Source organism: Drosophila subobscura, chromosome E (assembly GCF_008121235.1).
Source record: "Drosophila subobscura isolate 14011-0131.10 chromosome E, UCBerk_Dsub_1.0, whole genome shotgun sequence".
In the NCBI taxonomy this organism is placed as follows: Eukaryota; Metazoa; Arthropoda; class Insecta; order Diptera; family Drosophilidae; genus Drosophila; species Drosophila subobscura.
Genome location: NC_048531.1, coordinates 4,013,435 through 4,038,375, shown reverse-complemented (window position 1 = coordinate 4,038,375; position 24,941 = coordinate 4,013,435). Strand labels below are relative to the sequence as shown.

Here is a 24,941-nt window from a genome sequence, read left to right as displayed (position 1 = left end):
CAGACTGACATCAGAACCCATCCAACGTTCTAGCAAGTCAAACGAAATATGAACTCCTACTTTGTGATCGCTTTGAGTGCTGTGCTCGTGGCCCTGGCCCTGGCCTCGGTAAGTCTTACAGAAGTCCTCTGAGTCGAGGTGGAGAATTCAACTTGAATTTCCTATTTGCAGCCCGTCGAACTGAATGAAGATCAGAAGGCACTGGCCAAGCAGCATGGCGAGCAGTGCTCCAAGGAACTCAATTTGACCGAGGAGGAGGTGGCCAAAGTGAAGGCCAAGGACTTCAAGAACCCGACAGAGAACATCAAGTGCTTTGCCAACTGCTTCTTCGAGAAGGTCGGCACCCTGAAGGACGGTGAGCTGCAGGAAGAGGTTGTCCTCAAGAAGTTGGGCTCCTTCATCGGCGAGGAGAAGACCAAGGCTGCCCTGGAAAAGTGCCGCTCCATCAAGGGCGACAACAAATGTGAGACGGCTGTCAAGCTGCACGAGTGCTTCGAGGAATTCAAGCCCCAAGTCAAGGCTTAAACTAGATGATAGAAAAAAAGCAGATGAAGTCTGGCTAAATGTGATTGATTTGTGAGCGCAGTGATTAAGTTATCTAACTATTTGAATACACAATTTGTCAGAGAAAGTTTTCTGTTTGATTTACTAATTTACAACTGACTGTCAACCCTTTTTGCTCTTGCGATCCCGGCGGACACTGACAAAAGAGGCAAACGAACTCGCACAGACGCTCACGCTCTCTTCGCTTGTGTTACGTGCTTCGGGTTTTGGTTGAGCCGATCGTGGGCCTCTGCGCAAAGTTCTTTTAGTTTTGTTTGTGCTTATGATTACGTTTCATTTTGTTTTGCAGCTTTTGCATTATAATGTTATATTTTCGTGCAACCAATCCTCACTGTATCTATTAAACATGCATATTATTGCAAAAGACACTTTTTTTTGTTGGCTCGCGACGAAATGCAGTTACAAAAGAGAAGTGCACCAAATAGGTATTTGCTTAAGCGAAGAGCGAAAAGGGCAAAGAGAGTAAACTAGTGGCTTGTGTTGACAGTTATTTGCGTGCCATGCTTCATGGAGAGGGGGAGGCAAGTGCACACATAGAAATTCCTTTGCTGCTCTCTTTATGCCTTGACTCCCTTCACCATGCACATCTCAAAGGTGTACACGTAATCGCAGGTGGTGGCCGCTTTAGTGGCGCCACAGCTGGTCAGCAGAGACTTCAACTTGTCGGCGGGTACACTGCTGAAGCGTTGCTGTGCAAACTTCACGATCATATCATTGATGGGCTTCGAGTCGGCGGTGAGCAGGCCCAACTTTTTGTACAGGCAGCTGTGGTAGCACTTGACGGCCTCCGAGGGATTGGCCACCTCTTTGTCCGTGGCAAGCAGCGCAGCCTCGGCAGCTCCAATGTTCAGCTCCTTGATGCATGAATCCTGCTTCTGCTTATAGGCAGCCAAGTCTGCCGCGCTCTGGGACTGTCAAAGTACGCTTTCAGATGGAAAAAATAATGCCTGGATAATTTGAATTGAATACTCACTGCCACAGGCTCATAAAGGGCTAGTCCCAGACACAGTACTACTGCCAAAATATTCACGTTCATCTCGTTGGAATTTTCTCTGCTGTCTAACCAAATGTTGTAGACCAAAAGCGGCTTAAATAGACAGGTGACAGTGGCATTTTTTAACACTTAATTGAACCAATTTAGTTGTTAACACACGATTATGCAATTTAAAAGAATATTTATACAATGTTTTCATTCCTTGGCAATTTAATGCTCGGGGAGTAATCACCCGCCGCTTGAATTAATCTCTCGGGTCAGTGGGCATAATTTTCACTTTATTTATTTTCAAATTATTCCAGCTTAAATTCTCGATTATTATTTGTTTACTTTTTGTGTGCGCTAGTTTGTTTTTAATAAATTAAAATGTTGTTTGCTCACAGACTTGCATCCTTTATTGATTAGCAATCATGTCCCTTCTCCTGCGGGCACTCACCTTTTATACTACTTAACATCGTTTTTCAGCTTTTTATATTGATAGATTTTAATGAGCAAAACGTTAAGCGACGACTAATTGTGCAACCTGTACACACAAAGTAAGAGGACATAAAAACCATTTGTTTTTTACTTTTCCTTTACATTTCGAATCAAATTCCCAAAAAATAGCAATTTTTCATTTAAGAGTTTCATATTTTTCCCAAAAAATTATCAAAAGTCGTTATGGTCTTAAGCGTATATCAAAAGTTCAATTTTGTTCAGTAGTGTACTCACCGCCAATGCAGTGAATAATAAATGCCCGTAAAATGAACACAAATTCTAGATAATTCAAGATATAATGATATTCTAGATATAACAGCCCAAATTCTGGCCAATTCTACATTAATTTTATAAATATTCTACACCAAAATAAAGTCTAGCCAAACCCCCAAAAATATACTTCAAATATCTGAATATTCCAGCCCCAAAGTATTTTATGCACATTTGAACCACGTCACGTGTATGTATGTAGATAGTATCTACATAACTGTAACTTTCCATACAAATCTTCAAGTGACAAATTCGAAGCGAATCTATTTCACTTTATTTCATTCTTATGCATTTACAATATTTATACACGGAATTTACAAGCTCAAATAATAAGGGATTATTACAGGAAAAATAAGTAGGAATACTTGTATTATTGTTTCGGAATTATTTATTCCTCCTTCGAGTTGACTTCATTGGAGTGCTGAGTGCCATCGATGACATCGCCGTCGGGCTCCTTCTCGCTGTCTAGGCCCTCATTACCCTCAGCCATTTCGCTGCGCTCGATAATGTCCCTGATTCGCTGCTCCGTCTCCATGGTCTTGAGATGATTGTAGCAGAGATGCAGCTTGTAGGCCGCCTCGCAGCGTGTGCGTCCCTGGAGGTCCCCGCATTCCTTCACCGCTGGCTTCTCCTTCTGCAGCATGTTCTGCACCTGTTGCCGGAAGGCCTGCTCCAGCAGGATGTTGTAGCGGTACACGTCCAGGCTCTCATACAAGCAGCTCACGAAGCATTGCAGCGGCTCGTTGCCCTTGAGGTCGAGGTATGGCATCTGGGAATTGATGCCATAGTCCCCGTCGGCCAGGTTGTTCTCTCCCGGTCCTATGGGCGCCGCCACATCATTATCGCTGGTGTAATCGTTGTTCAGGAGGCTCATGTGGAAGAGCTTCAACTGCGACATAGAAATCTCTGTCCGGCGAATGCACGACTGCATCATGTCCTCGCTGAGCGATCTCTTCGTTGCATTCTGCTCCTCCTCGTCTACGGATCGCGTCATGGACATGTTCAGCGAGACGGTCAGCGATCGGCTCTGCAAAGTGTAGGGAATATGAGTCCGGTTCTCAGGTTGTTCTCTCTCGAATTACCCATGTCAGTGGCAGCAGATCGCTAAGGCCCAGGCACAGCAGGAACAGAATTTGGTCGCGAAAAAACATTGAATTGGACTGGACCCACTGGAGACTTCACTCTGCCGATGGAGTCGACTGCTTTTATAGGGATCATCTGCCGGTAATTGCAACATTTTAATTGCAATTTAATCGGCGTCGATCGAAGCGATCGGGAAACCATTTTAACGCCTCACTGGCCGATCGGGAAGATCTTTAATGGAACGCGCCCGCAAATGGTGGCCGTTTGGCAGTAATTATACGTTTTGCAGATCCAAAACCAAATCGGGCCATGCCTCAGTGCGCAGCCATTTGCATGTGAGAACTCCCATTAGGCATTGGCCCGAAAACATATTTGTTTAACCCCGCGTAATGGACTCTATAATCGATGTGTCTAATGGCAGGCGAACAAACCGAACCACTATGTGCAAAAAAGTTCAAGCTCAATTTGCCAGATGAATCAACAAGCCACCCCATCCATAAAAGTATTCGGAAAACCCGCCAGAAAAGCTGTTAAAATATATATGCGCCGATGGAAATTGGTTTTTTCTACACTGTTTCGCCATTTTAATTGTCAGTCATTTTATACTCTATATAATAACTGGAGAGTGTGGAGAATTTTTCCTGATGACTGCTGCCCTTACCCTTACCTGCCAATGCCCATGCACGGCGTCTTCAAAGACCGCATCTAATTGATGAACTTAATAATAGACTGGTGCTGGTAATCAAAAGTTAGGAACAGCACGACTTTACCCTCGAAACACTGAAACATATTGGACTTTAAGATCAAAGGAGAAGCAGATGAACAGAGCCAATACTCACGCGTGTATGTGGCGTAGTTTTTATTATAAAATTAAATTACATTAATGCGAGAAGCGCAGGGCTAAGAGCTCCACCCACCGCAACCCCATTGAAGCGAATCATTTCTTTGCTCTTCCATTGAAAGCAAAGTGGCAGGAACAGGACGAGGCAGAGACAGGCCAAGGCAAGAGGAAAGACTGTCTGTCGCTCAAGACAAAGGCCAAGTCAAGCCATCAATGTGTTTGTCCCTTTGGCAGCGTCCACGGATCACGGACCACAGGAGCAGAACCCCACACCACACCACAACGCAGAGCAGAGCAGAGCAAAGACTGTGGACTCCGGACCAGCAACCACGAAGGATATCACGCATGTTGGTTTCTTTGAAAAGCCGCCGGGACGGAGACAAGGAAAGGGACTGAGACAGCGACAGGAACATCGACGGCGACGGCGACAGGGACAGGGACAGGGAGCTGTCTACTTAAATGCATTAGCCAGCAGAGTGGCAGGAGATTGTTAGGTGGTGGGTGGGTGGATACTGCTGGCTGCTGCCTTTTTAATAGACATTAGTAAACGCATCACTGATTATGCCCAAGCTCTTGTGCGGACAACTGCAACTGAAACGGATGCTAAATGGAAGTGACATGACAGCCAGTCCAGTCCGTCCCTGACATCCCCTGCCAGCCCATTCCAGCTGTCGAGTGTTCCAGGCCAGACGTGGAGCAGGAAGTGACAAAATGAATTATAGACGCCAAGCACAGCCAGTACGGCGTCAGTTGAACCCACGAGCTAATGGAGCACTGCTCCAAATTCCCCAAAGCAATTGTCCCTAACGTGCGTATCACCTGACCCGAGCCCAGACCCAACCTAAACCCAAACCGAACAGAACCCGAGAGCTTAACTGGTGACTGCAATTGCGACACGTGTTCAATGAATGTTTAATGATTTGTTAATTGGATTTGGGCCTTTAAAAAGTCGTGCCACCCATCCCCCTTGCTCCTGTGTCCGAATATTATGCCGCCCTCATCCCGCCCCGTCTTCAAGGTCTTTTGTGGCATAAAGTTTCAGAGAGCGGCGCCGCTCATCAATATTTATGCAATACGCTCGCTCGTACATGTGCGTGCAAATGCCTTGGGGATCTGGGCAGCCCCGTCCCAAGGACTTAAGCCCCCTGACGACGGTCTGACAGTGGGCTCTAATGATGGCCCAGTGTTATGCAAATGTCTCAGACTCATACGCGCACAGTGGCAGCATCAAATATGCATAAGTAATTATATGTATGTATATAGAAATTTAGATTTTTAATTTTCTTTGAGATGGGGGAGGGAGGCTTGCTGTCTGGTCTAAGGTTATGCCAAAGTTTCAATCAAGTTCAAAGTTTCATCGCTTTACCTTTTGCCGTTTTACATTTACTTTTTGGGCTTGGACAAACAAGTGCTAAAAACAAAATCCTTTTGCACATAATACTATACATTTGAGCGCACTGAGATGGACCTAGATCTGGGAGTGATGCTTTTGATAGCACTGGTACAGCTGGTAGGCGGTGTCACAGTTGTCCGCGCCCTTGAGCGAATCGCACTTGGCCTGCACCGCCTTCACGTTGTCGACACCGGCAATGGGACCCAGCTTGGCCAGCACCACGTCGGGCTTGATCTGGCCATCGACGACGAAGCCAGACTTCTCCAGGAAGCAGTTGGCGAAACACTTGACCTTGGGATCGGCATCCTCGAAGTTGCCGGAGCGCAGCGCCATGGCTTGCTCCTTGGTGATGCCCTCCTGCTGGACGCACAGAGCGCCATTGGCATGGGCCGTGGCCTTCTGCTCATCGGAAAGCTGCAGCTCCTGCAAGGGTAAGGGTGTTAAGGATGAGTTCTAGCTGCGATTTCGGTACAGTGCGGATACTCACAGCAACGGCGAGAGCCACCAGGGCGAAGAGGACAATCAGGAACTTCATTTTGCTGGTCGAGAGATGCTGTTGGAACTGTTGACCGCACTACACCGGCCACTAGCTTTTATATGATTTTTGCATGCCGGCTCGTCTGATTTGTGCTTTTATTACCGCTTTTTGTGCTCGCTCTACTCCGCTGACCACATTGTACCCGCGCCCGTTGTATGTCTCTTATGTGTCTGTTAGTTTATTTTAATCGTGGCTTAATGATTCTCTCCCTCGATTTGTTCGCTTTGTTTTAGGTCCCCCCGCGACTGGTCCCACTGAATTCGCTGATCGCTGGTTTACTTGCAATGAGTCACCTCTGTGCAAGTCTGGCTTAAAGTCCACTCGATACACGAGGTGTATCCCGCTGTCCTCTTCCCGCTGCCCCAAACACCACGTAATTATTTAACGCGCTTCCAGTGCAGTCAAGTAGATTGTTCCGATTGCCATTGTACTGCTAATTGGCTTTAATGATCGACACTCGTGCTCATTATAGGGTTGGGGTATAATTCAGTTTGCATAATGTAAGTGCTAATAGTGATTTCAGATTTGGCTACCAATTAAATAAATCGACTTTTTTCGGCGAGCCAGCGCTCAGCGAAGCGTCAAAACCAATTTGTTTTCGTAATACATACAAAATAAACCTTCAACTTGAATAACATTCGCAGCGCTTGTAATTTATCTTAGTGCAGAATGTTACATAGTCTGTGTGTATGCATGTACTTGCTTTGTGCATAGGAAACGATCTCGGGCAGCGCAGTCGACGCACGCATAGCGCAAAACTTTGTTTGGCTTCGGCACACATTACGAGCACCATCGGCCCATGCACAGAGAACGAATGCAGCGGAAGAGAAAGAACTTCGTCTCCGTTTGGCCTATTCACAATTGCTCGACTGCGCGCAGCGGCAGAGAAGCAAGAAACGTTTTTGACTTCATCTCTGTTGGGTGTGCATGGGGGTGACTGCGTGCTGATCAGTATTTTGGGGGCAGAGAGAGGTGCGAGAACAGCCGCGCTGCTGATGGAACAAAATAAAACGAATTTATAACTGTGATAGCCATGTTATACTTATACTTACATACATAGGTATACTGTATGTACAATGTTTTACATACATATGTATGTACATACTTGACTAGACTGGGCCTAGCATCGGACATTAATTGTAGATCTATACATTGTATATTTGTTACTCTAACTATATTCATTTAGAAATAAATCTTTAATTGCAAATATTACATTACACATTTGCTCGTGCTCCAATGACTTGCACTCGAATTGGGTTTCCCAGAATATCTGCACTTAAGCTGTGAGAGTTCCATAAATGTTTGTCGTCTGGCTCTAACATACCGGTTTCCGTATAGTCTTGCATGAGTGTCTGCTTCTCTCTCTCGTCTCTGCTTTGCTGTTGACGTAGCCAAAAATCGGTGCCAAAGTCCAACAGGGTTTTCGAGTCTCAAGTCCAAACATTGAACTGGTTTTGCTTTTGCAGTTTTGTATACAAATGAAGCAGCAGCCTGATTAGTAATTAAAGTGATAGTCGGATGACTAGCTAATATGATATTTACATGCATAATAAGTAAATATATGTACATATAATGAATTATAAGTAATAGTCAGAGCACAACTCTGCCCTAAACGGTTTGGTTAAAGTTTGTCGGAACTTTTGCTGGGAGCTTACGTGCAACGCAGAACTTTGGATCGTTTATATCACCAATATTTACTGCTGACAGCATCGATAATTCATGACCTACTCAAACTCTGCGAGTGTACCTGTGTCATGGCTGGTTGGGCGGGGGGAGCAACTTTGGAGACAAAACTCGTAAATACTTAGTTACGCACGCCAGGCGAAACAAAATGACAGACCAGACCCTACCCGACCGATTATTGGGGACCCATCGTCGCCTGCCATGGCAAAAATAAAATATTTAAATAGTAATAAATTCATAATGTCAACGTGTTTGTTGTTGCGACTGCGACTGCGACTCCTTCATGGATTTATTGACAATACTAACAGCAAACACGAAACGAGTCCATTCCTCAAGTAGTTTGATTTTGTGTATGGAAATAAAACTGTTTTATCGCAGACATGATAGAGCTGGAAGGATAGCACACAGGTAGGAGTCGCATCGCATGCGGCTCATATATAATATAAATATTAAATACTATATGGCATGCCATAAAAATATAAACAGCACATAAAACGACAATGAAAAAACAAAGGAAAAAAAAACAATGGCACACGTTATTATGTGTCCCGAACAAAGAAAACTCTGGCAGGCTAATGAAATGTCATCGGCCCCCGGGGGCCACGAATGTCACGCGAAAAACTATTTGACGACAACATTACGTTGACATTATAATAATACCCGAGGAGCGTCGAAGGAGCTCCCGACCGACCCCAACCCGATCCTTTCGCATCCACGACCCGACGACCTGAAGCTAAAAGCGCTGTCCCCCAGTCATATGCAAATTTTTACGAGCTTCTCAGGGCCAGTCATAAAAGTCAACTTATTAACTATGAGCAATTCAAAAGAAAAAACAATTAAATAAAACAAAAAAAAGCGTGAATTTGATTATGGGCAACGTTTTGGGAATTGTTAAGCAAAGAAAGTAACAAAAAGTAAAAGGATCTGGCTGATCGGCATACATATCTTGACTTAAATGTATCAGAATTAGCTTGATCTATCAGCAGCAATTTCAGAAAACTATTTGCTGTTAAAAATCAATAATTTAAGGATAGCACATGCGTCCAGCCGCACTTTTGGCAACAATTTCGTAATTAATTATATACAAAATCTACGGTAGATAGTCGAGCCTCTAACCCTGTGGCCATTCCGCAATCCCAGCATAAAGCTACAGAAATTCAATTAGGCTTATCCCCCCTCATGCAATAACAACACACAGCAACCGACACCCACAAAAAACAACAGCAGCACAGCAGCAGCAAAAACAGCTGCAACACCTGCGCAATTAATTAGTGTTTGCGGCATTAATTTCACACAAAAAATGTATAAAATAAAAGATGAGAAAGGCAAGCAAAGCCAAGCCACAGATGGGATAGGAAAGGATTGGGATTGGTTGGGCTGGGCCAGCAATGAATGAGTAAGGGTCCAGTGTGCTTGACCGAAATAGCCCCAGCAAAAGTAAAATGAAATACATAGCGGATTTAGTTAATTTATATTATAATTAAGGCAATACAAAGCGAGCTCTTTCATCAGCAAAGAAAACATAGAGTGAAAGCGATGAAAACTTGTTTAAATAAAGCAAAATGTTGTTTGTTTTTTTTTGGGCACATGAAAGGATAACTAAAATCTGTTTGCTACAATCTCCCACTCAAAGTGCCAGTTGAGGAGATGCCTTGGATATGCGTAGATATCATAATTTCCACTTCAACTCTGTATAATTTGTTTATGATTATGGCCCGCATGCAAAATAAAACGCATTTAAGTAATTAAGCCATAAAAAGAATGGCGTGCTCCGGCTCCTGGCTCTGTTCATCCATAAAACCCATTCCATGCTGCAATAAAATGCCAAAAACAAAACAATTAGGCAATTAAATGTCTTTGGTATTACCAAAAATTTTCGTTTTGGTAACAAAACGCGTAATAAAATAAACCCAAAATGTACTCCACCCTCTGAGAAATTAATGGCACTCGGTATGGTGGAGCCAGGGGTGACACTAAAAATGGATCACAAAGGGCAGAAATTATGTGAAAATGTTAGCCCTTGCCGCGGCATCTGCTACTTCCATATAAAAAGCACAAAAGGAAAAATAAAGAAAAGGCCGCAGGCGCTATGCGAGTGTTTTAGTAATATTTATTGAATTCCAGTTAACGAAGCCAGGCCGGAAGCGATGAACCGATGGAGGTACAGCCAGGAGCAGAGTAAGAATCTGAAACGAAGTCCGCCCCCAAGTCAGAGGGCAAGCAAGCAAAGCTCACAAAGCATTTCCACGCACATTTTCTCCCCCAACGCTACAACAGCAGGGGAAAATTCCAAACGCAGCAAAATGAATTCTTTTGTGACAAGTTCAATTCGGTGTCCCACTACCAGCGCCAGCGCCAGCGCCAGTTCCAGCCACAGTCCTAGTCGCTATGCCAGCCTCAGTCCCTGTCCTTTTCCCAGTCCCGTAACCAACTTCAATCCCATCAAAGATCCAGCGGAGTCCGAATGGGAGTTCATATGGGAGCAGATTGTGGGCGCTGTCATATAACGCATCAAAGACAGTCAGGTGAAGGAATGCAGTCCTTCGCTCTGTAAGAAATTGAAAATCCCAACAGCATGGAGCAAGCTCAACGAGCTCCCACTGCCTCGCTGCTGGGGAAAAAACTGAAAATCTCAAGCTGCGAAAATCAGCAGAAAATGCGCTGCTTTAGTTCACATTATTGTCATGGCCCGTGTGGATATTTTTCCTGTGGCGCTCGGAATTTTTAATAAGCGTTAAAGTTTATAACATTCTCAGCTCCACTCTACCCCAGTCCGCCCCAACCCCTTCTCCGCTTGGCACATATCGACAGCGCGGGACGGTATATCCAGCGCTAAAAGATATGCCGAGGACCCAGCCAAAGACAAGTGAAAGGTAAGCCAAGAGGGCATAAAGAGTCTCACATAAAACCAACTAATTAGGCAAAGCGTCTAATTAGACGCACACCAAGGGGGCCAAAACGAGGGATATGCGTTGTGTCCTTTGTGCCGCCTCGTAAAAGCCAAAGCCAAAGCCCCCCAAATGACAACGTCGCTAAAAATTCTTATCGCCGGCACCCAAAATTAAGCCCCCACACAACAGCAAGCGGAAACCCCGAAAATATACGAGTATATTGTGTGGCAAAGGTTAAAGATGCCACCGCGCCATGTTAAATGTTCGAAATTGTTTAATCCACTCGAAGAGCCGCCTCAGCAATTACAATTACAGCAGCCGGACAGGGTTCGTGGTCAGCTGCATGAAATTGGAAGCAGCGCCAACCGTTGTATGCCTGAAAGCCCCGACTCCAGCTGCCGAGAAAAAAAAAAGAAAAGAAAAAAAAAACCTATTTGCATTTTATTTGCTTTGTAATTTGATGGTCGATTGCTTTTTTTAGTGTGTAATGAGAAGGGGATGCGCTGGCAATGGGTTTCTTAGATATCTACATAACACTAGAACCCTCCAAGAGGTCAAAGTTGAGACTACTTATCCCACGCATGGTTGATGGCGCTTGCCATTAGAGCAGCCAAGGATAATGCTGGCATGAAAATACATAAAAATGTTTTAATCTCTGTATAAAATAAGCGTCAACGATTGTAGGTAAAGAAAATTATTTGTACTTCTAGGGAAACCCTTTTGCAGCAGCATCTTGTGGATGTTCTTTCCATTTTTCAGAACTCTTTTTTAACCACAAAAGTCTGAATATTCGCGGCAATTTTTCATGCAATTATTGTTGCCAGAATTTATCTTTTATTTTGGGAGTCTCATTTGTAAATTACCATTCTGGGGGCACGCACGAGTGCATCCGGAGAATATTTAGGCGGGCTGTGCCACTGCGACGTGCAAATTGATCAAAATAAATTGCATAAAATATTCCATTTACGTTCTGGCCCCACAAAATATGATTGTAAGCAGCTACTAATGCAATCAGAAAGTGTTGCAACGCCCGAGGGCTCTGGGTCTAGGCTTCTTAGGCTTCCTTGCCTTGCAACATTTTTGTTGTGAGTTATGCCCGGAATTTCTGATAAGCCATCCCGTACTCCGCATCAGGGATTGCTACCGGGCAAGTGCTTTATTTCGTGCTTTATTTCTCCCATAAATTGCACAGAATTATGTAGAGAAAAGCAGGCAACTAGGTTTTGGGATTCTTTGTCACATTTTAATCACCTTGTGGCAGGGTGCTGCCTGCTGTTAAAATAATTAGTGGCAATGAGGCAGTGTACACACGATGCCACACACGCAGACTTCCGCCCAAGCCTGCCCCCGAGAGGAACTCTGTTTAATTTGAAATTGCAACAAAAGTGTTGATTATCTGGCCCACGTGCGTCAAGTTCGTCCCACGTGCACTTCAATATGCAAATACATCAGCCAGTCATTAAATTAATTAAAAAGAGAGCTCTTGTCGACAAAATGACTGTGCCGAAAACTTTCCACAGCTTCCCAGCTCCAGCTCACAGCTCCCCGATCCAGCTCCCAGCTCTCACTCCATTTAAATTTCCATATGGGCAACGAAGTTTTGTAGCAAGTAGAGGCTGCTGCACTGCAATTACCAGCAGCTATCTCTGGAGTGTTTGTCGGGCGGAAGTCTGTCATTAAAATAGGTGCGTTATGTGTCTTTTTTGTTAGAAAACAAGTAGATGGCAGATGGGCTGCAATGATTTACCAAATCTTCTCCATTCGATTGGCCAATACTTGGCAGACTTATCAGATATTCATTGTTACTTCTGAGACCGCAAAAAGTAATTATAATTCTCAATATAAAATTCATTTGATGCATGAGCAACTTAGGACTCGTTCCACTTGCTTTTCTAAGCAGATCTGGTGGCTAGAACAACCCTTAGTGCTTTCATAGTTTTCCACATATTACGAACGCGGCTATCCCCGAAAACAGTGGCCAGAGTTCAACAACCCTGCTCCAAAATCCAAGCCGCAAGGGGAACGAGATGGCACCGACCCCAAAGGAATTGTCCAGAAGCTACTTCCGTAAGCCTCCAGTCCTGAGCCAGACATAGCCCGGGGGCAACCATAAACCAGGGCATAAGATTTACTAATAACAATGATATAAGACATTGCCCCAAATGAGTATATAATAAAGCTAATGGAAAATTATGGAGCCAGAGGGTGGCTGTGGCTGTTGCCACATTCGGAGTGACATCATAGATACAGAAATATCAACTTAAGATGCTTTACAATTGATGGGGCTCTGCCATTATGATAACTTTGTGGTCTTCCATTTTCCATTGCTCAATTTGAAATTGATTAAATTCCAACGTATTGAATTGATGGGCCAGCAATTTGGCATTCCGTGTGCAGTGTTCAAAATATTTATCACCTTCACATACTGCACAGAACTAAACCCTTTTCAGACACCTAATGGGCTATTAAGGTGTTGGCCGGAGTCGTGTTTGGCCTGCGATTTAAATGCAATTAAATGAAAGTGTCTGAATGGGCATACTTTATGGCCAGCACACAAACAGTGGACGGGGCTGGCTGGGGGCGACTGAAGTTCAATTAAAATGAATGAAATGGTCCCAAAAACTGTGCTCATAAAAATGATAAGCACATTAAACGGACACCAATAAATGTCTTTTTCCCACTGCCAATTTATTTATGAGCTCTAATAATTTTTAAAGCATTTAATTTCAGTAAAATTGAAATTGTTGCCGATCATCCACAGCACCTGCAACGCCAGCACCGGTCCGCCAGTTGCACATGTTTTTAGCGGTCGTTTTTATTTTTTTTGAGCCTACACTCCACAACGGAGCGAGCGGAAAATGTCAACTTTTTGCCAGCCAAAAATTGTCAAATGCACAGAATTTTATGCGCCATACATTTATGTTGATGCGGTTTAAAAAGTTTTTTAATTACATTTGCAGGAGACCCCCGAACACGAACACACAGCAACATCCCAAAAACCAGAAAAAGCAGCCAGGATACCTTTTGGCCAGGATACGAGTGTTTGTGCGTCATTCGGAATATATTTTACTCTTTATGATTGTATGTTTGGGCTGTGAAAATGTTTCCAAACTCATTTAATTTGAAACAAATTAGAAACGATAATACACAAAAGTGAGTTGTAGGTGGAATGGATGCGTTGGCTGTTTTCCAGGCGATAGATAAGTCTGCGGAGCTCTCCATTTTTGACACTGATGGAGTCTGAAGTGTAGACCACAATGGAAAATGTGTGTATTTGTTAGCCCTAAAAGGTGCGAGTTGCATTTTTCTTGGCTTGATTTCTGTCATTATTTAGTTGAATATTCTGTTGGATATTTTAATTACATTTATGTGGATTAGTCTGCTCGTTAGCAGCTAGCCCTTTTCTAGATATCATAATGCTCTCTTTACAAAATAATCATTAACCGATGACAGGCTGAAATGTGTTGGCCGAAAACTGACATTAACCCCATTAAAATTTGGGTTAAATTTGCCTATGCATTAGCATCCAATGCCGCACAGCCTCAATGACCGATTCGGCTCCTTGTCACTCGCTTGTCAATCCATCCATCATTGGCCCACAAGAAGGAGAGTCCACCCCAGAGTGGGCTGTGGCAAGTCTTTGTCCCAGCAGAGCTGCTGGCTAGTCTTTGCCTCCTCAGAGCTGCTGGACTGTGTGGCAAGGCTTATCTCTAAATCGCAGCAGAAACTAATTACTAAAGCAGCTCTCTGGCTGTGCAAGCAGTGGATATGCACAGCCTACGTTTCCACTATCTCTAACCCTGAATCGCAAAAATGTTTAGACTACACACAAAACGACAGAGAGAGAAGGAGAGAGTGCGAGAGAGCGGGTGCTCATCATTCATGTGGTTGTGCCTGTGGGGCCCAAGCAAACATGGCCTGGGCTAGGCAAAGTGAAAGGCAGCCCCCAAATGATATCAGTTCTCGGGGATCTATGTGACCCAAATAAGCTACGTAAGGACAAGAAATTTTAAAGCAAGGATGAGAGCAACTATTTATAAGCTGACAAGTCTTGTGCAAATGTTAAATAAATGAGTGATAGTTTTTTTGTGTACCCGATCTTACACACAAACCGAAAGTCATTGTGGTAAAGTGGTTTTGGATTGAGAGAAAAGGGAACTCAACGACTAAACAAAATAAATGCTAATCAATGTTAGGGTTAAAGTCCGATTTCTGAGATCGTATAAAAGCACGCTGGCCACGGAATCAAGTCAACAGTTTCGCTTGCCCAAAGTTCTAATCAACTTCTCGATCAGCTTCAGCTTCAGCTTCAGCATCATCATGAAAGTATTTATCATCTTGGCTGCCTTCGCCGCATTGGCCGCTGCTGTTGTAAGTCGAGAGCTCTCATTTTATCCCTTAAATGACTCTACCTGTTCTTCAACTTTGACTCCTCGCAGGAGCTAACAGACGAACAGAGGGCCGCGGTTAAGGAGCGGGCAAAGGCTTGCGCTCAGCAGGAGGGCGTCACCAAGGAGCAGGCCCAGGCACTGCGCTCCGGCAACTTCGCGGATGCCGATGACAAGGTCAAGTGCTTTGCCAATTGCTTCCTGGAGAAGTCTGGCTTCGTCGTCGATGGCCAGATCAAGCCCGATGTGGTGCTGGCCAAGCTGGGTCCCATTGCCGGCGTCGACAAGGTGAAGGCGGTGCAGGCCAAGTGCGACTCGCTCAAGGGCGCCAACAAGTGCGATACCAGCTATGAGCTGTACAAGTGCTACCACAACAATCAGGCTCAGATATAAGTCAAAAATCTCCTAACTTTTGCAAATAAACATACGTATCTATCTCTCTAAAACATAAACAAGAAGTCTACTTACCAGTCGATCCGGTTAGGGTTTCTGTGGCTTTCTCTGTACTACAAAGAGGTTTATGGCAAGGTTATCGATTGATCGCATTGTTGGGTCTGTAGTCCACAGAAACCACTCATGGGTAGCCGCACTTGCACTGGTACTTTTCCTTAGGCCCACTGCAAGTTTTTTTATTAAATCTATTTAGCTCTGTTCGGCAACACGTTTTTAATTAATTTTCCATTGTACAATTTGCAGTGCGTTACCTCGCCATTACCCACACGGCGTTCGAGCCCTTCTGTAGCTTTGAACAAATATCTATGGCTCCGTCTACAGCTCCATGTTACCGCAATTCAAAATGCAAACAAAGTCTCGTCTCATCCACAAACAATTTGACAAACAGAGCAGGAGCAGGAGCTGGTGCTGGTGCTGGTGCTGGTGCTGGAACTGTTCCATTCAGTAGCAACAAATACTAGATGTATGTGTATCACAATTGTTTGCGTATTTGTTTGACAAGAACAATAAGCTGGCTGGCTGTGCATCCTGGTCGGTTGTGTGTGTCCGTGTGTGTGTGTCTGTCTAGTCGAGGGCTGGCTATTCTTGGGGGACAAAGTGTCTAATTGATTTTGGTAATGTTGCTTTTTAATGAAGTGTCAAATGTGCTTCTTGTGATGGCAGCAGGACTCAGCTCTCAGGGGGCCACATCAGAGAGTGCTCTTAATGTGCAGTAACATAACAGATTTCGATGAAAGTTTAATTGTAGTTGGCAGAGAATTGAATGAAAGAAAATATATGTAGCAAAGAATAATTCTCTACATTATCTATTAATACTTATCCCTGAATAACTAAAATTAGCACTGGGATAACAGAGTGGCAACGAGAACCACCCTTAAACCCAAAAAGCCCTCTGAACACACCAGCGGCACCGAGGCCCATTAGCTCAGTTGGTTAGAGCGTCGTGCTAATAACGCGAAGGTCGCGGGTTCGATCCCCTCATGGGCCAGAAATTAATTTTTTTTCTACTCTTCTTTTTTTTTAGCTGTTTGCTGGTATTTAAGCTCTTTTGGTATTACTCACCTTCCACTTTCTGGCCATAAACGAAATTGAAATTGCGAAGCTCCCAGCGTGGAGTTTGTTTGTGCTAGACCCACAAAATAGATTTGCCGCAATGTAATTGAGTATTTGTATTCAATTAAGACTTATTTCAATATTTGCATAAATGCTGCTGCGCCAGACAACACACACTGAGAGTCAGAGCCAAATCGAAAACAGTCGAGTGGGAGTGAAGTGCAGTGGCGAGTCCAGTCCTCAAGCGTGTATAAATCCCTCATATGCTCGGGCATAATTTGGTGAAACGAAACTTAAACAAACAACTGGAGAGGGAGAGAGAGTGCGGAGAGTCGGAGCAGGAAGACAACCCGAGACCAGTGGCCAAATCTGTCTAGCTCTGGGTGTGGGTGGGTGTGCATGTGTGTGCCGACTGTCTGATTTTGACAACCCGCATAAAGCGACCAAAGGACGCAGACGACAACATGGGACCCCCTCGTGATGACACGATGACTAGGTAAACACTCGTTGAAAAGGACAGCTAAATGCATTACTCCATCCCTTGTACCCTACCAATTTGGCGACAAAAACTGCCACAAATATTAATTTTTATTATTCAAACATTGCATTAATTACATTATTTTTGCGTATGGCTGCCGAACAAACCTGCGCCACCCCCTTGACGTGTGTGTGTGTCTGTGTGGCAAGCTCTTCTCTTGCATTCACAGCCACAGCATGCCCCGTCACTCTGATCAATCACTGGAAAATTGGATTTTCATATGTGCACCCGGGCTGCTGCCGTTCTGGTGTCTGTGCCTTGTGGTGCTGAAAATCGGACGGTGCCATTCGCTCTGCATGTTTGACAAGCACAAACAGAAACTTCATCAGAATCCATGGATTGGTCAATAATTTTTAAACACAAATCAAGTGTTAACTGGGGGCTTAATTGTGGGGCGGAGCGACATCCACAAACAGGCAACAAAAAAAGAGTTAAAGTCGGGAAAAGTATGAAAACGAGGGTGAATTTCAGGATATTTTTTTGGATCAAGGTTATTACCAGCAGCTGAATGGATAATTAAAATACGAATTCGATTGCTTGCTGTATAGTTTTATTGGTAAATAAAAATCGTATTATTTATCCAACTTTTTAGTGCCTCTAACTTACCGTTAATAGAATACATTTTTACATGAAAATTCACTGCAATTAAATCATTCAGTTTGACGTTTATCAAGGGAAGGAAGAACGTTTCAATCGGCTAATAGCATTTCCAACAAAATCCAAAACAAGAAACCACAAATGTCCGTCCTGCCCCCACGTGGGATTTTAACACTCGGCAGCTGCCGGCGAGTGACTGCGTCAAAGCCCAATCCGGTCAGGAACTCTTTGCTGCCTGCCCCAACCATTTGGCAATCAATAGAAACACGTCCGGCCATATGGAGAGCGGATGGAGTGGAGGCAAAGTGTCCAGTTTATTTTTTGCCTGGCACATTCATCGAATGGATGCTGGGCTGACGGAAATTCGATTTATTTTCATCAATATTCAATGTCATTGCAACATCTTCGTGGGCCAAACCCAAAAGCGTACATCAGGCATGTCACACGAAAACCACTAGCCCAGCAGAAACCAAAAGGAACCATCAGTGAGTGAGGGATCCCTGCCGTCGGGCTCCATGGAAATGGACTTTGTGGCTTGAAACTTTTTTGTGGGGTTTCGCTATTAAAATTTGATGCGCATGTTGTTGTCTCGTTGTCGCAGGTGCACGTGCCACAGGAGTGATCCCATGGACCCATGCAAACCCCTGCCCCATGTGCGAGGGTAGTCTGGCGCAATTGTGGCCATTCGTCGTCTATTCGGTTTTTGGTACACTTGATGCGCTCTCAGCGCACTCTGCGCTGCCATTGCATATTTAAACAAATTTATTTGCAATTTAGTGTTTGCGGTTGGTGCACGCCAAAAGAGCCAGAGGGGTGGGCGTGGCACCGTATGGTTCGGTGCACATTCGAAGCTCTCTTTTAAGTGGCGCGAAAATTAATTAAAATTTTTGAAATTGATTGACAAATATGTCATTTTGATTGGCAACTCGCTGGCGTGGCTGAACATACAATATTTTGTTTTATTTATAATTTCAGTATTTCGCTGGCAGTTATGTTGGTTCCTAATTAGTAAATATTAGGCGTCTGCTGGCATAACTACCAACTTTAAAGCCTTCTCTTTAGCTGTGCTAAAATCTAGCAGCTCCGGTGGCTGCCTGTCGCCACTCTCTTTGAAATGCAAACAGAATCGAGAAAAATCAACATGAGAAGGCACTGGTCCCTGGGCGCTTGGTCTCCCCAGTCATAGGTATCTGTGCCAGTGGGCAAAGCGTAAAGCCCGCGCGAGCTGCAAGTCCGCGAAGTCCGTGGCTGCATGCAACAGCGCGATAAGGGCGTCGCCATGGCTGAATGTAAATACATAATCCACGTGAGTCGGTGGTCGACGGAATGCGACGCCACACACATTGTGTGCAAGAGAGAGACTTAATGGTATGTAACTACCAGGCGATTTAAGATTTTTTACTGCACTGTTTTACTAGACAGTCTCCGAGACCTTTCCAGCGCTTTGTTTAAAAATAATTCGGGGGACTATACCCAAGGTTTGTGTTATTCTCTCCTGATATTCGTAATATGCAAAAAAAAAAAAAAAAAAAAAGATACATCAACGCAATCAGTTCACATAGCAGAGCAAGGTTTCGATCCTCGGACCTCTGGGTTATGGGCCCAGCACGCTTCCACTGCGCCACTCTGCTGGTTAAGTGCCCGGTGCGAAAAAGGACCTGTTATTTTTAAAACTTTCAGGGGAAACGACCCGAAAATTATTCAGAAAATTCAAAAAGAAAACAAAAATAACCAAATATAGAATACTGGTCTAAGATAATCTGTTGAAATTGAAACCAGTAAACGTTATTCAAAAATTCGGTTTTATTTGTATTTTTTCCACCCTTATCTACATGAAGCCCTTTCGGAAAATCCAGAATAACTAGCAGAGTGGCGCAGTGGAAGCGTGCTGGGCCCATAACCCAGAGGTCCGAGGATCGAAACCTTGCTCTGCTATTAAATCTGGTCGAAAATCTGGTTCGACGCTTTTTTTTTGTATGCATATCATGAGAGTAGTGGAATATGTACACGTATTTCTTCAAGCTCATTATATAATTTTCAATCCATGGAATACAGTACAATCAAAATATCAGTTTAAAGAATTCTCTTTGTGCAAACTCAAATTATACTACCAACATGAGATTAAGGAAACTCGCTAGGAAAATTAAGTTCGTTTTGAATGGAAAATTACAAAAAAGAAAACTAATTTGTTTGAAAAACTCAAAAAAGATATTTCCCATACCGGGAATCGAACCCGGGCCTTCTGGGTGAAAGCCAGATATCCTAGCCACTAGACCATATGGGATATAGCAAGAAGCGGTTCAAAAAACCATTTTGGTAGGAACCTGTGCAGTTTGTTATTTTTGATCATATGCGACAAATCCCAAACACAATAAATCTGTTGGAAATTGAAATTAAATTTTCCTAATACTGCATTTATAGCTAGTCGTTTTTATGAAAAAAAGTATGTTACGTTACCTGCTTGAGATTTCACGTACTGCACATGAGGCTCAGATTTCAGACTTGGCAAAATGTGCTGAATCTCCCATATTGTCTAGTGGTTAGGATATCCGGCTCTCACCCGGAAGGCCCGGGTTCAATTCCCGGTATGGGAAAAGCAAAATGCTAATTTCTGTGTTTTTGTTTCGTTTCTCTTTTTTAAGGAAACTTAATTATTTTATTTTATTGTCTCGTGGATCAAGTAGTGCTTTGCTTTTTATGTGTGAACAATTCCAGCGCAACGCAAGGGGATGCAAATGCTCGTTAGGTAACATATCCAAAATATAAACGTATTAAACAATCAAAAATAAAACTTATTTTCAGTGGAAGTGCCGCACTTTGTTCATCATCGTGATGGTAGATGCCACCAAGAGCCGGGAGGGAGCCGAGCCAGTCACCAGCACATCAATTTCAAGCTTCATGTCATATGGCTTCTGTCCGTATTTGCTTTGAACAAAGTAAAAGAATGCATAGACGAGACTGAGATGGAGATGTGCGAAGAATCCTTTTTGCCTGCCTCCTCGCACAGGTCGCGCCAGGTGCGGGCATTGCGCTTGGCGCGCTACAACTCCTCCATTTCACGCCACTGCTCCTCCGGCTATATGTGGCCCTCAAAGAAGTTGATGAAAAGGCCTTGTCAAACTTTACGTTGAAGCGCAGTATTGCATGCTAGTCCTTAGCGTAAACGTCGCTGATCTTGTTGTACAGCACAATCTTGGTGGCTCGATGCGAGCGGTGAGGTTGTAGAAGCTGTCTGACTCTAGAATTTATTCTGGTCGGAAAAATCACAAAATAATTTTAACATTTCTCTTGGAAGAATGATAAGGAACTGATGTGTCGTATATTTTTTAAATATAAGTTTGAAAAACTCAAAAAAGATATTTCCCATACCGGGAATCGAACCCGGGCCTTCTGGGTGAAAGCCAGATATCCTAGCCACTAGACCATATGGGATATAATAATATGATGTCCAAAAGCGCATTTTGTTAGAAAGCGTATTGAATTTGATATTTTAGCCAAATGTTTGCAAAATCAGAACAATACTTTTATACCCGGTACTCAGTACTTAGTACATGTGTACCTTAGTGATTTTTTCAAATGTTAAATTGTTTTGTACACACGTCATCTAAATCTACAAAACTTCTCATGCCGCTATTTAAGCTCGCCCCCCTCCCCTAGAGCATAGAATGTGCAAAAAACAAAAAAAGCTGTTGGACGGGGTGGGCGCAGACACTGCCAATGAATTTCTTCATTCTGGCTATAGTAATGATCCAATCTGATTCCAATTCGGTGCTCTGATTGATATAGTCCTTCCCTACGGAATGGCGTTTTTAGCTTTCTTTTATCTAAAAAATGGTGGGAACAGAAGATTTCTCTCTCTGAGATCCAGTCGCTCAACAAGACGGACAGACAGACATGCCCTTATCGACTCGGCTATTGATGCTGTTCAAGAATATGTATGTATGTATGTACATACATTGTATATATGGATACTTTATGTGCGTGCACAAATACAATATACCTTATCTACTTTTCGAGTACCGGGTATAAAATAAGGATTTAACAGCACATAGCGCTTCCCATACCGGGAATTGAACCCGGGCCTTCCGGGTGAGAGCCGGATATCCTAACCACTAGACAATATGGGAGATGTCATGCTGTTGGTAGAATATGTACATGAATTGTAAGTCCTGTTGCCTTGAACTCTAAATTTGTATTTCCTACCCGCAAGGAAATAGCAAACAAGTACAGCAGAATCTAAAATAATTACCCAATTCGTTTCTGAGGTGATTCTAACTTCTGGACATTTTGTTGTTGCAGAGAAAATGATTAAAGTCAGCCAATGCATTCATATTGGTGAGCGTTTTCATCTTGCAAAATCTTGAGATTTCTTTCACCCCCGCGTGCCAGGAGTTGAAATGTATTTGCAATTCAAGTACAGAGTCTATGGACTACATGGCACCTCCCATATTGTCTAGTGGTTAGGATATCCGGCTCTCACCCGGAAGGCCCGGGTTCAATTCCCGGTATGGGAAGCTATGTGATGTCAATTACTCTTTTATTTTTTTTTTCGAGTAATTTAAAAATTTTTATACTTTGTTTTCAACGTTTCAATTTTACTAAAACATCTGATTTGTATTTGGGATTTAAAAACGGTTTGGTTAAAAATTTGAAATTCAAGACGCTTTCTAACAAAATGCGCTTTTGGACATCATATTTTAATATCCCATATGGTCTAGTGGCTAGGATATCTGGCTTTCACCCAGAAGGCCCGGGTTCGATTCCCGGTATGGGAAATATCTTTTTTGAGTTTTTCAAACTTTATTTTAAATAATATCCGACACATCAGTTCCTTATCATTCTTCCAAGTGAAATGCTAAAATTAGTTATATAATTTTTCCGACCAGAATAAATTCTAGAGTCAGACAGCTTCTACAACCTCACCGCTCGCATCGAGCCACCAAGATTGTGCTGTACAACAAGATCAGCGACGTTTACGCTAAGGACTAGCATGCAATACTGCGCTTCAACGTAAAGTTTGACAAGGCCTTTTCATCAACTTCTTTGAGGGCCACATATAGCCGGAGGAGCAGTGGCGTGAAATGGAGGAGTTGTAGCGCGCCAAGCGCAATGCCCGCACCTGGCGCGACCTGTGCGAGGAGGCAGGCAAAAAGGATTCTTCGCACATCTCCATCTCAGTCTCGTCTATGCATTCTTTTACTTTGTTCAAAGCAAATACGGACAGAAGCCATATGACATGAAGCTTGAAATTGATGTGCTGGTGACTGGCTCGGCTCCCTCCCGGCTCTTGGTGGCATCTACCATCAGGATGATGAACAAAGTGCGGCACTTCCACTGAAAATAAGTTTTATTTTTGATTGTTTAATACGTTTATATTTTGGATATGTTACCAAACGAGCATTTGCATCCCCTTGCGTTGCGCTTGAATTATTCTCACACAAAAATTTACGAAATTCAAAAATTTAATAAACTGGGAAATATAAGATTATTTAACGAACACACACTGACAACTAAAGCCAGGCACTACTTGATCCAAAAACACTAAGCATTTTGAGATGTTTCAATTATTCCAAACAAGTATACACACAAAAGAAATCGGCGCTTAGCTTTCCCATACCGGGAATTGAACCCGGGCCTTCCGGGTGAGAGCCGGATATCCTAACCACTAGACAATATGGGAGATGCGAAGCGTTCTGCCAAGTCTGAAAAGTGAATCGCAAGTCCAAAGACAACACATTTAAATTCCATATAGGCTTGGTGTGGTACGTGAAATATCAAACAAGTAAATACTCTTGTTCACAAAAATGTCCAAATTACACTGACCTCTAATTTTTCTTGAGCACCACAGTCTTTATTACAACAAAAATATTGTTTATGATACCATCAAAGACTTCCATTCAGATTTTGTTCTAATATTAGAAGCCTAAAACGATTCAATTTTCCATAAAATTGTCAATATGGTAAAAAATACCAAATGCACAACCTTTTCTACCAAAATGTACTTTTGAACCGAATGTTCTCGTATCCCATATGGTCTAGTGGCTAGGATATCTGGCTTTCACCCAGAAGGCCCGGGTTCGATTCCCGGTATGGGAAATATCTTTTTTGAGTTTTTCAAACAAATTAGTTTTCTACCCAGAACTGGTCTATGTCTTGCCATTATCAGTGCTTGGGAGGCTCCTCATTTTTCCACATTTATTGTGCCAGTAATTCCCAATCAGTTCTGTCGTGGAACGCTCCAACAGAGTGCTGTTTGCGACGAAACGATTGTCATTAGTAGTGGTAGACTGACGTTCTACCCAAATACTAAAAGGCCAGTTGATGTTAAAAAATTATGACTCCTGAGTGATTATTTTTTATTACCACGATTCTGACGGGGTTGCTCCTGCCTAGAATTGTCGGTTGAACTGATGGTCTTTAAACTAATGACACCCTATTGATAAATTTGAAAAACAAAAGCACGCTGAAATCTGTGATATGGACGGAGAATTTGGGAACACAAGCAACTAAAAATCGTACCTTTTCCCGTCTCCATATGAATATAGCCACTTATCTGTGCTGAGTGCTGATGCTATGCATGGTCTCTGAGGAGTGTGGTGCGTGTTCTTGTAATGACCACACCACCGCCCATCAACCATCCAGTCAGTTGTTTGTTGCGCTGTGCTGTCTGGCTGGAAGCTGGCCGTGACCGTGGCAACGAAATCATCAAACTGTTGGCTCTCCATTCAGTCTGTGTATTTCGGGGCATTTCTTTTTTTGGCAAAAATTTACATAAAAATCGCATTACACTTAACATCCACTTTGCTAAACGAAGCGCATGAAAGCGGGCGCCTCATCGTGGTTTGGGTGGTGGTGCCGTGTTCGCTTTTCCGGCTTGCCCTCGACGACTACACTCGACTGTGCTTTTGTAAGCCGAAGCAGCAGTGTGTGTGGTGTGGTGGTGTATACATGGATGTGCATGTGCGTGTGTGGGTGGTTGGGTGCTGGGAGCCCGATATTCTCGTGCTTGTGTAAGCGGTTTGAAGTGCACTGCGGCCTACGAAAATTAAATTAAAAGCGCATCCAAAAAGGGACCAAGGAAAAAACAGTTTGTATTTTTTTGTGCAAAAATGAAATTACAAAAGGGCGGTACGATCTATTGCCCGCCAGAAACCTATCTATGAAGACTGAAGTGCATA

At 43.4% G+C, this 24,941-nt stretch overlaps 5 protein-coding genes and 11 non-coding genes across 16 annotated transcripts; 8 read left to right on the top strand and 8 right to left on the bottom strand.

Moving 5' to 3' along the window:
• LOC117890933 (general odorant-binding protein 56a) lies at positions 1-532 on the top strand. Its single transcript, XM_034796068.1, has 2 exons — positions 1-108; positions 172-532. Exons 1-2 carry the CDS (start codon positions 49-51, stop codon positions 523-525), a joined length of 414 nt encoding a protein of 137 aa, XP_034651959.1. The 5' UTR covers positions 1-48; the 3' UTR covers positions 526-532.
• Positions 533-1,084: 552 nt separating this feature from the next.
• On the bottom strand, positions 1,085-1,765 carry LOC117890932 (general odorant-binding protein 56a). The gene is made up of 2 exons (XM_034796067.1): positions 1,538-1,765; positions 1,085-1,475 (listed from the first exon to the last, which is right to left on the bottom strand). Exons 1-2 carry the CDS (start codon positions 1,598-1,600, stop codon positions 1,122-1,124), a joined length of 417 nt encoding a protein of 138 aa, XP_034651958.1. The 5' UTR covers positions 1,601-1,765; the 3' UTR covers positions 1,085-1,121.
• A 928-nt stretch (positions 1,766-2,693) lies between these two features.
• LOC117892597 lies at positions 2,694-3,460 on the bottom strand. The gene is made up of 2 exons (XM_034798935.1): positions 3,388-3,460; positions 2,694-3,332 (listed from the first exon to the last, which is right to left on the bottom strand). The coding sequence occupies exons 1-2, from the start codon at positions 3,454-3,456 to the stop codon at positions 2,694-2,696; spliced, it is 708 nt and encodes a 235-aa protein (XP_034654826.1). The 5' UTR covers positions 3,457-3,460.
• A 2,121-nt stretch (positions 3,461-5,581) lies between these two features.
• On the bottom strand, positions 5,582-6,209 carry LOC117890935 (general odorant-binding protein 56d-like). The gene is made up of 2 exons (XM_034796069.1): positions 6,110-6,209; positions 5,582-6,045 (listed from the first exon to the last, which is right to left on the bottom strand). Exons 1-2 carry the CDS (start codon positions 6,155-6,157, stop codon positions 5,698-5,700), a joined length of 396 nt encoding a protein of 131 aa, XP_034651960.1. The 5' UTR covers positions 6,158-6,209; the 3' UTR covers positions 5,582-5,697.
• An 8,788-nt stretch (positions 6,210-14,997) lies between these two features.
• On the top strand, positions 14,998-15,574 carry LOC117890150 (general odorant-binding protein 56d). Its single transcript, XM_034794840.1, has 2 exons — positions 14,998-15,105; positions 15,174-15,574. Exons 1-2 carry the CDS (start codon positions 15,055-15,057, stop codon positions 15,513-15,515), a joined length of 393 nt encoding a protein of 130 aa, XP_034650731.1. The 5' UTR covers positions 14,998-15,054; the 3' UTR covers positions 15,516-15,574.
• Positions 15,575-16,489: 915 nt separating this feature from the next.
• Positions 16,490-16,563, top strand: Trnai-aau. The gene has a single exon. It is a non-coding gene; the product is annotated as a tRNA-Ile (tRNA).
• A 2,759-nt stretch (positions 16,564-19,322) lies between these two features.
• On the bottom strand, positions 19,323-19,394 carry Trnam-cau. The gene has a single exon. It is a non-coding gene; the product is annotated as a tRNA-Met (tRNA).
• A 232-nt stretch (positions 19,395-19,626) lies between these two features.
• Trnam-cau lies at positions 19,627-19,698 on the top strand. Its single transcript has one exon. It is a non-coding gene; the product is annotated as a tRNA-Met (tRNA).
• A 277-nt stretch (positions 19,699-19,975) lies between these two features.
• Positions 19,976-20,047, bottom strand: Trnae-uuc. The gene has a single exon. It is a non-coding gene; the product is annotated as a tRNA-Glu (tRNA).
• A 238-nt stretch (positions 20,048-20,285) lies between these two features.
• On the top strand, positions 20,286-20,357 carry Trnae-cuc. Its single transcript has one exon. It is a non-coding gene; the product is annotated as a tRNA-Glu (tRNA).
• A 766-nt stretch (positions 20,358-21,123) lies between these two features.
• Trnae-uuc lies at positions 21,124-21,195 on the bottom strand. Its single transcript has one exon. It is a non-coding gene; the product is annotated as a tRNA-Glu (tRNA).
• Positions 21,196-21,818: 623 nt separating this feature from the next.
• Positions 21,819-21,890, bottom strand: Trnae-cuc. The gene has a single exon. It is a non-coding gene; the product is annotated as a tRNA-Glu (tRNA).
• A 315-nt stretch (positions 21,891-22,205) lies between these two features.
• Positions 22,206-22,277, top strand: Trnae-cuc. Its single transcript has one exon. It is a non-coding gene; the product is annotated as a tRNA-Glu (tRNA).
• A 189-nt stretch (positions 22,278-22,466) lies between these two features.
• On the top strand, positions 22,467-22,538 carry Trnae-uuc. Its single transcript has one exon. It is a non-coding gene; the product is annotated as a tRNA-Glu (tRNA).
• Positions 22,539-23,371: 833 nt separating this feature from the next.
• Positions 23,372-23,443, bottom strand: Trnae-cuc. The gene has a single exon. It is a non-coding gene; the product is annotated as a tRNA-Glu (tRNA).
• Positions 23,444-23,787: 344 nt separating this feature from the next.
• Trnae-uuc lies at positions 23,788-23,859 on the top strand. Its single transcript has one exon. It is a non-coding gene; the product is annotated as a tRNA-Glu (tRNA).
• The last annotated feature ends 1,082 nt before the right edge of the window (positions 23,860-24,941 follow it).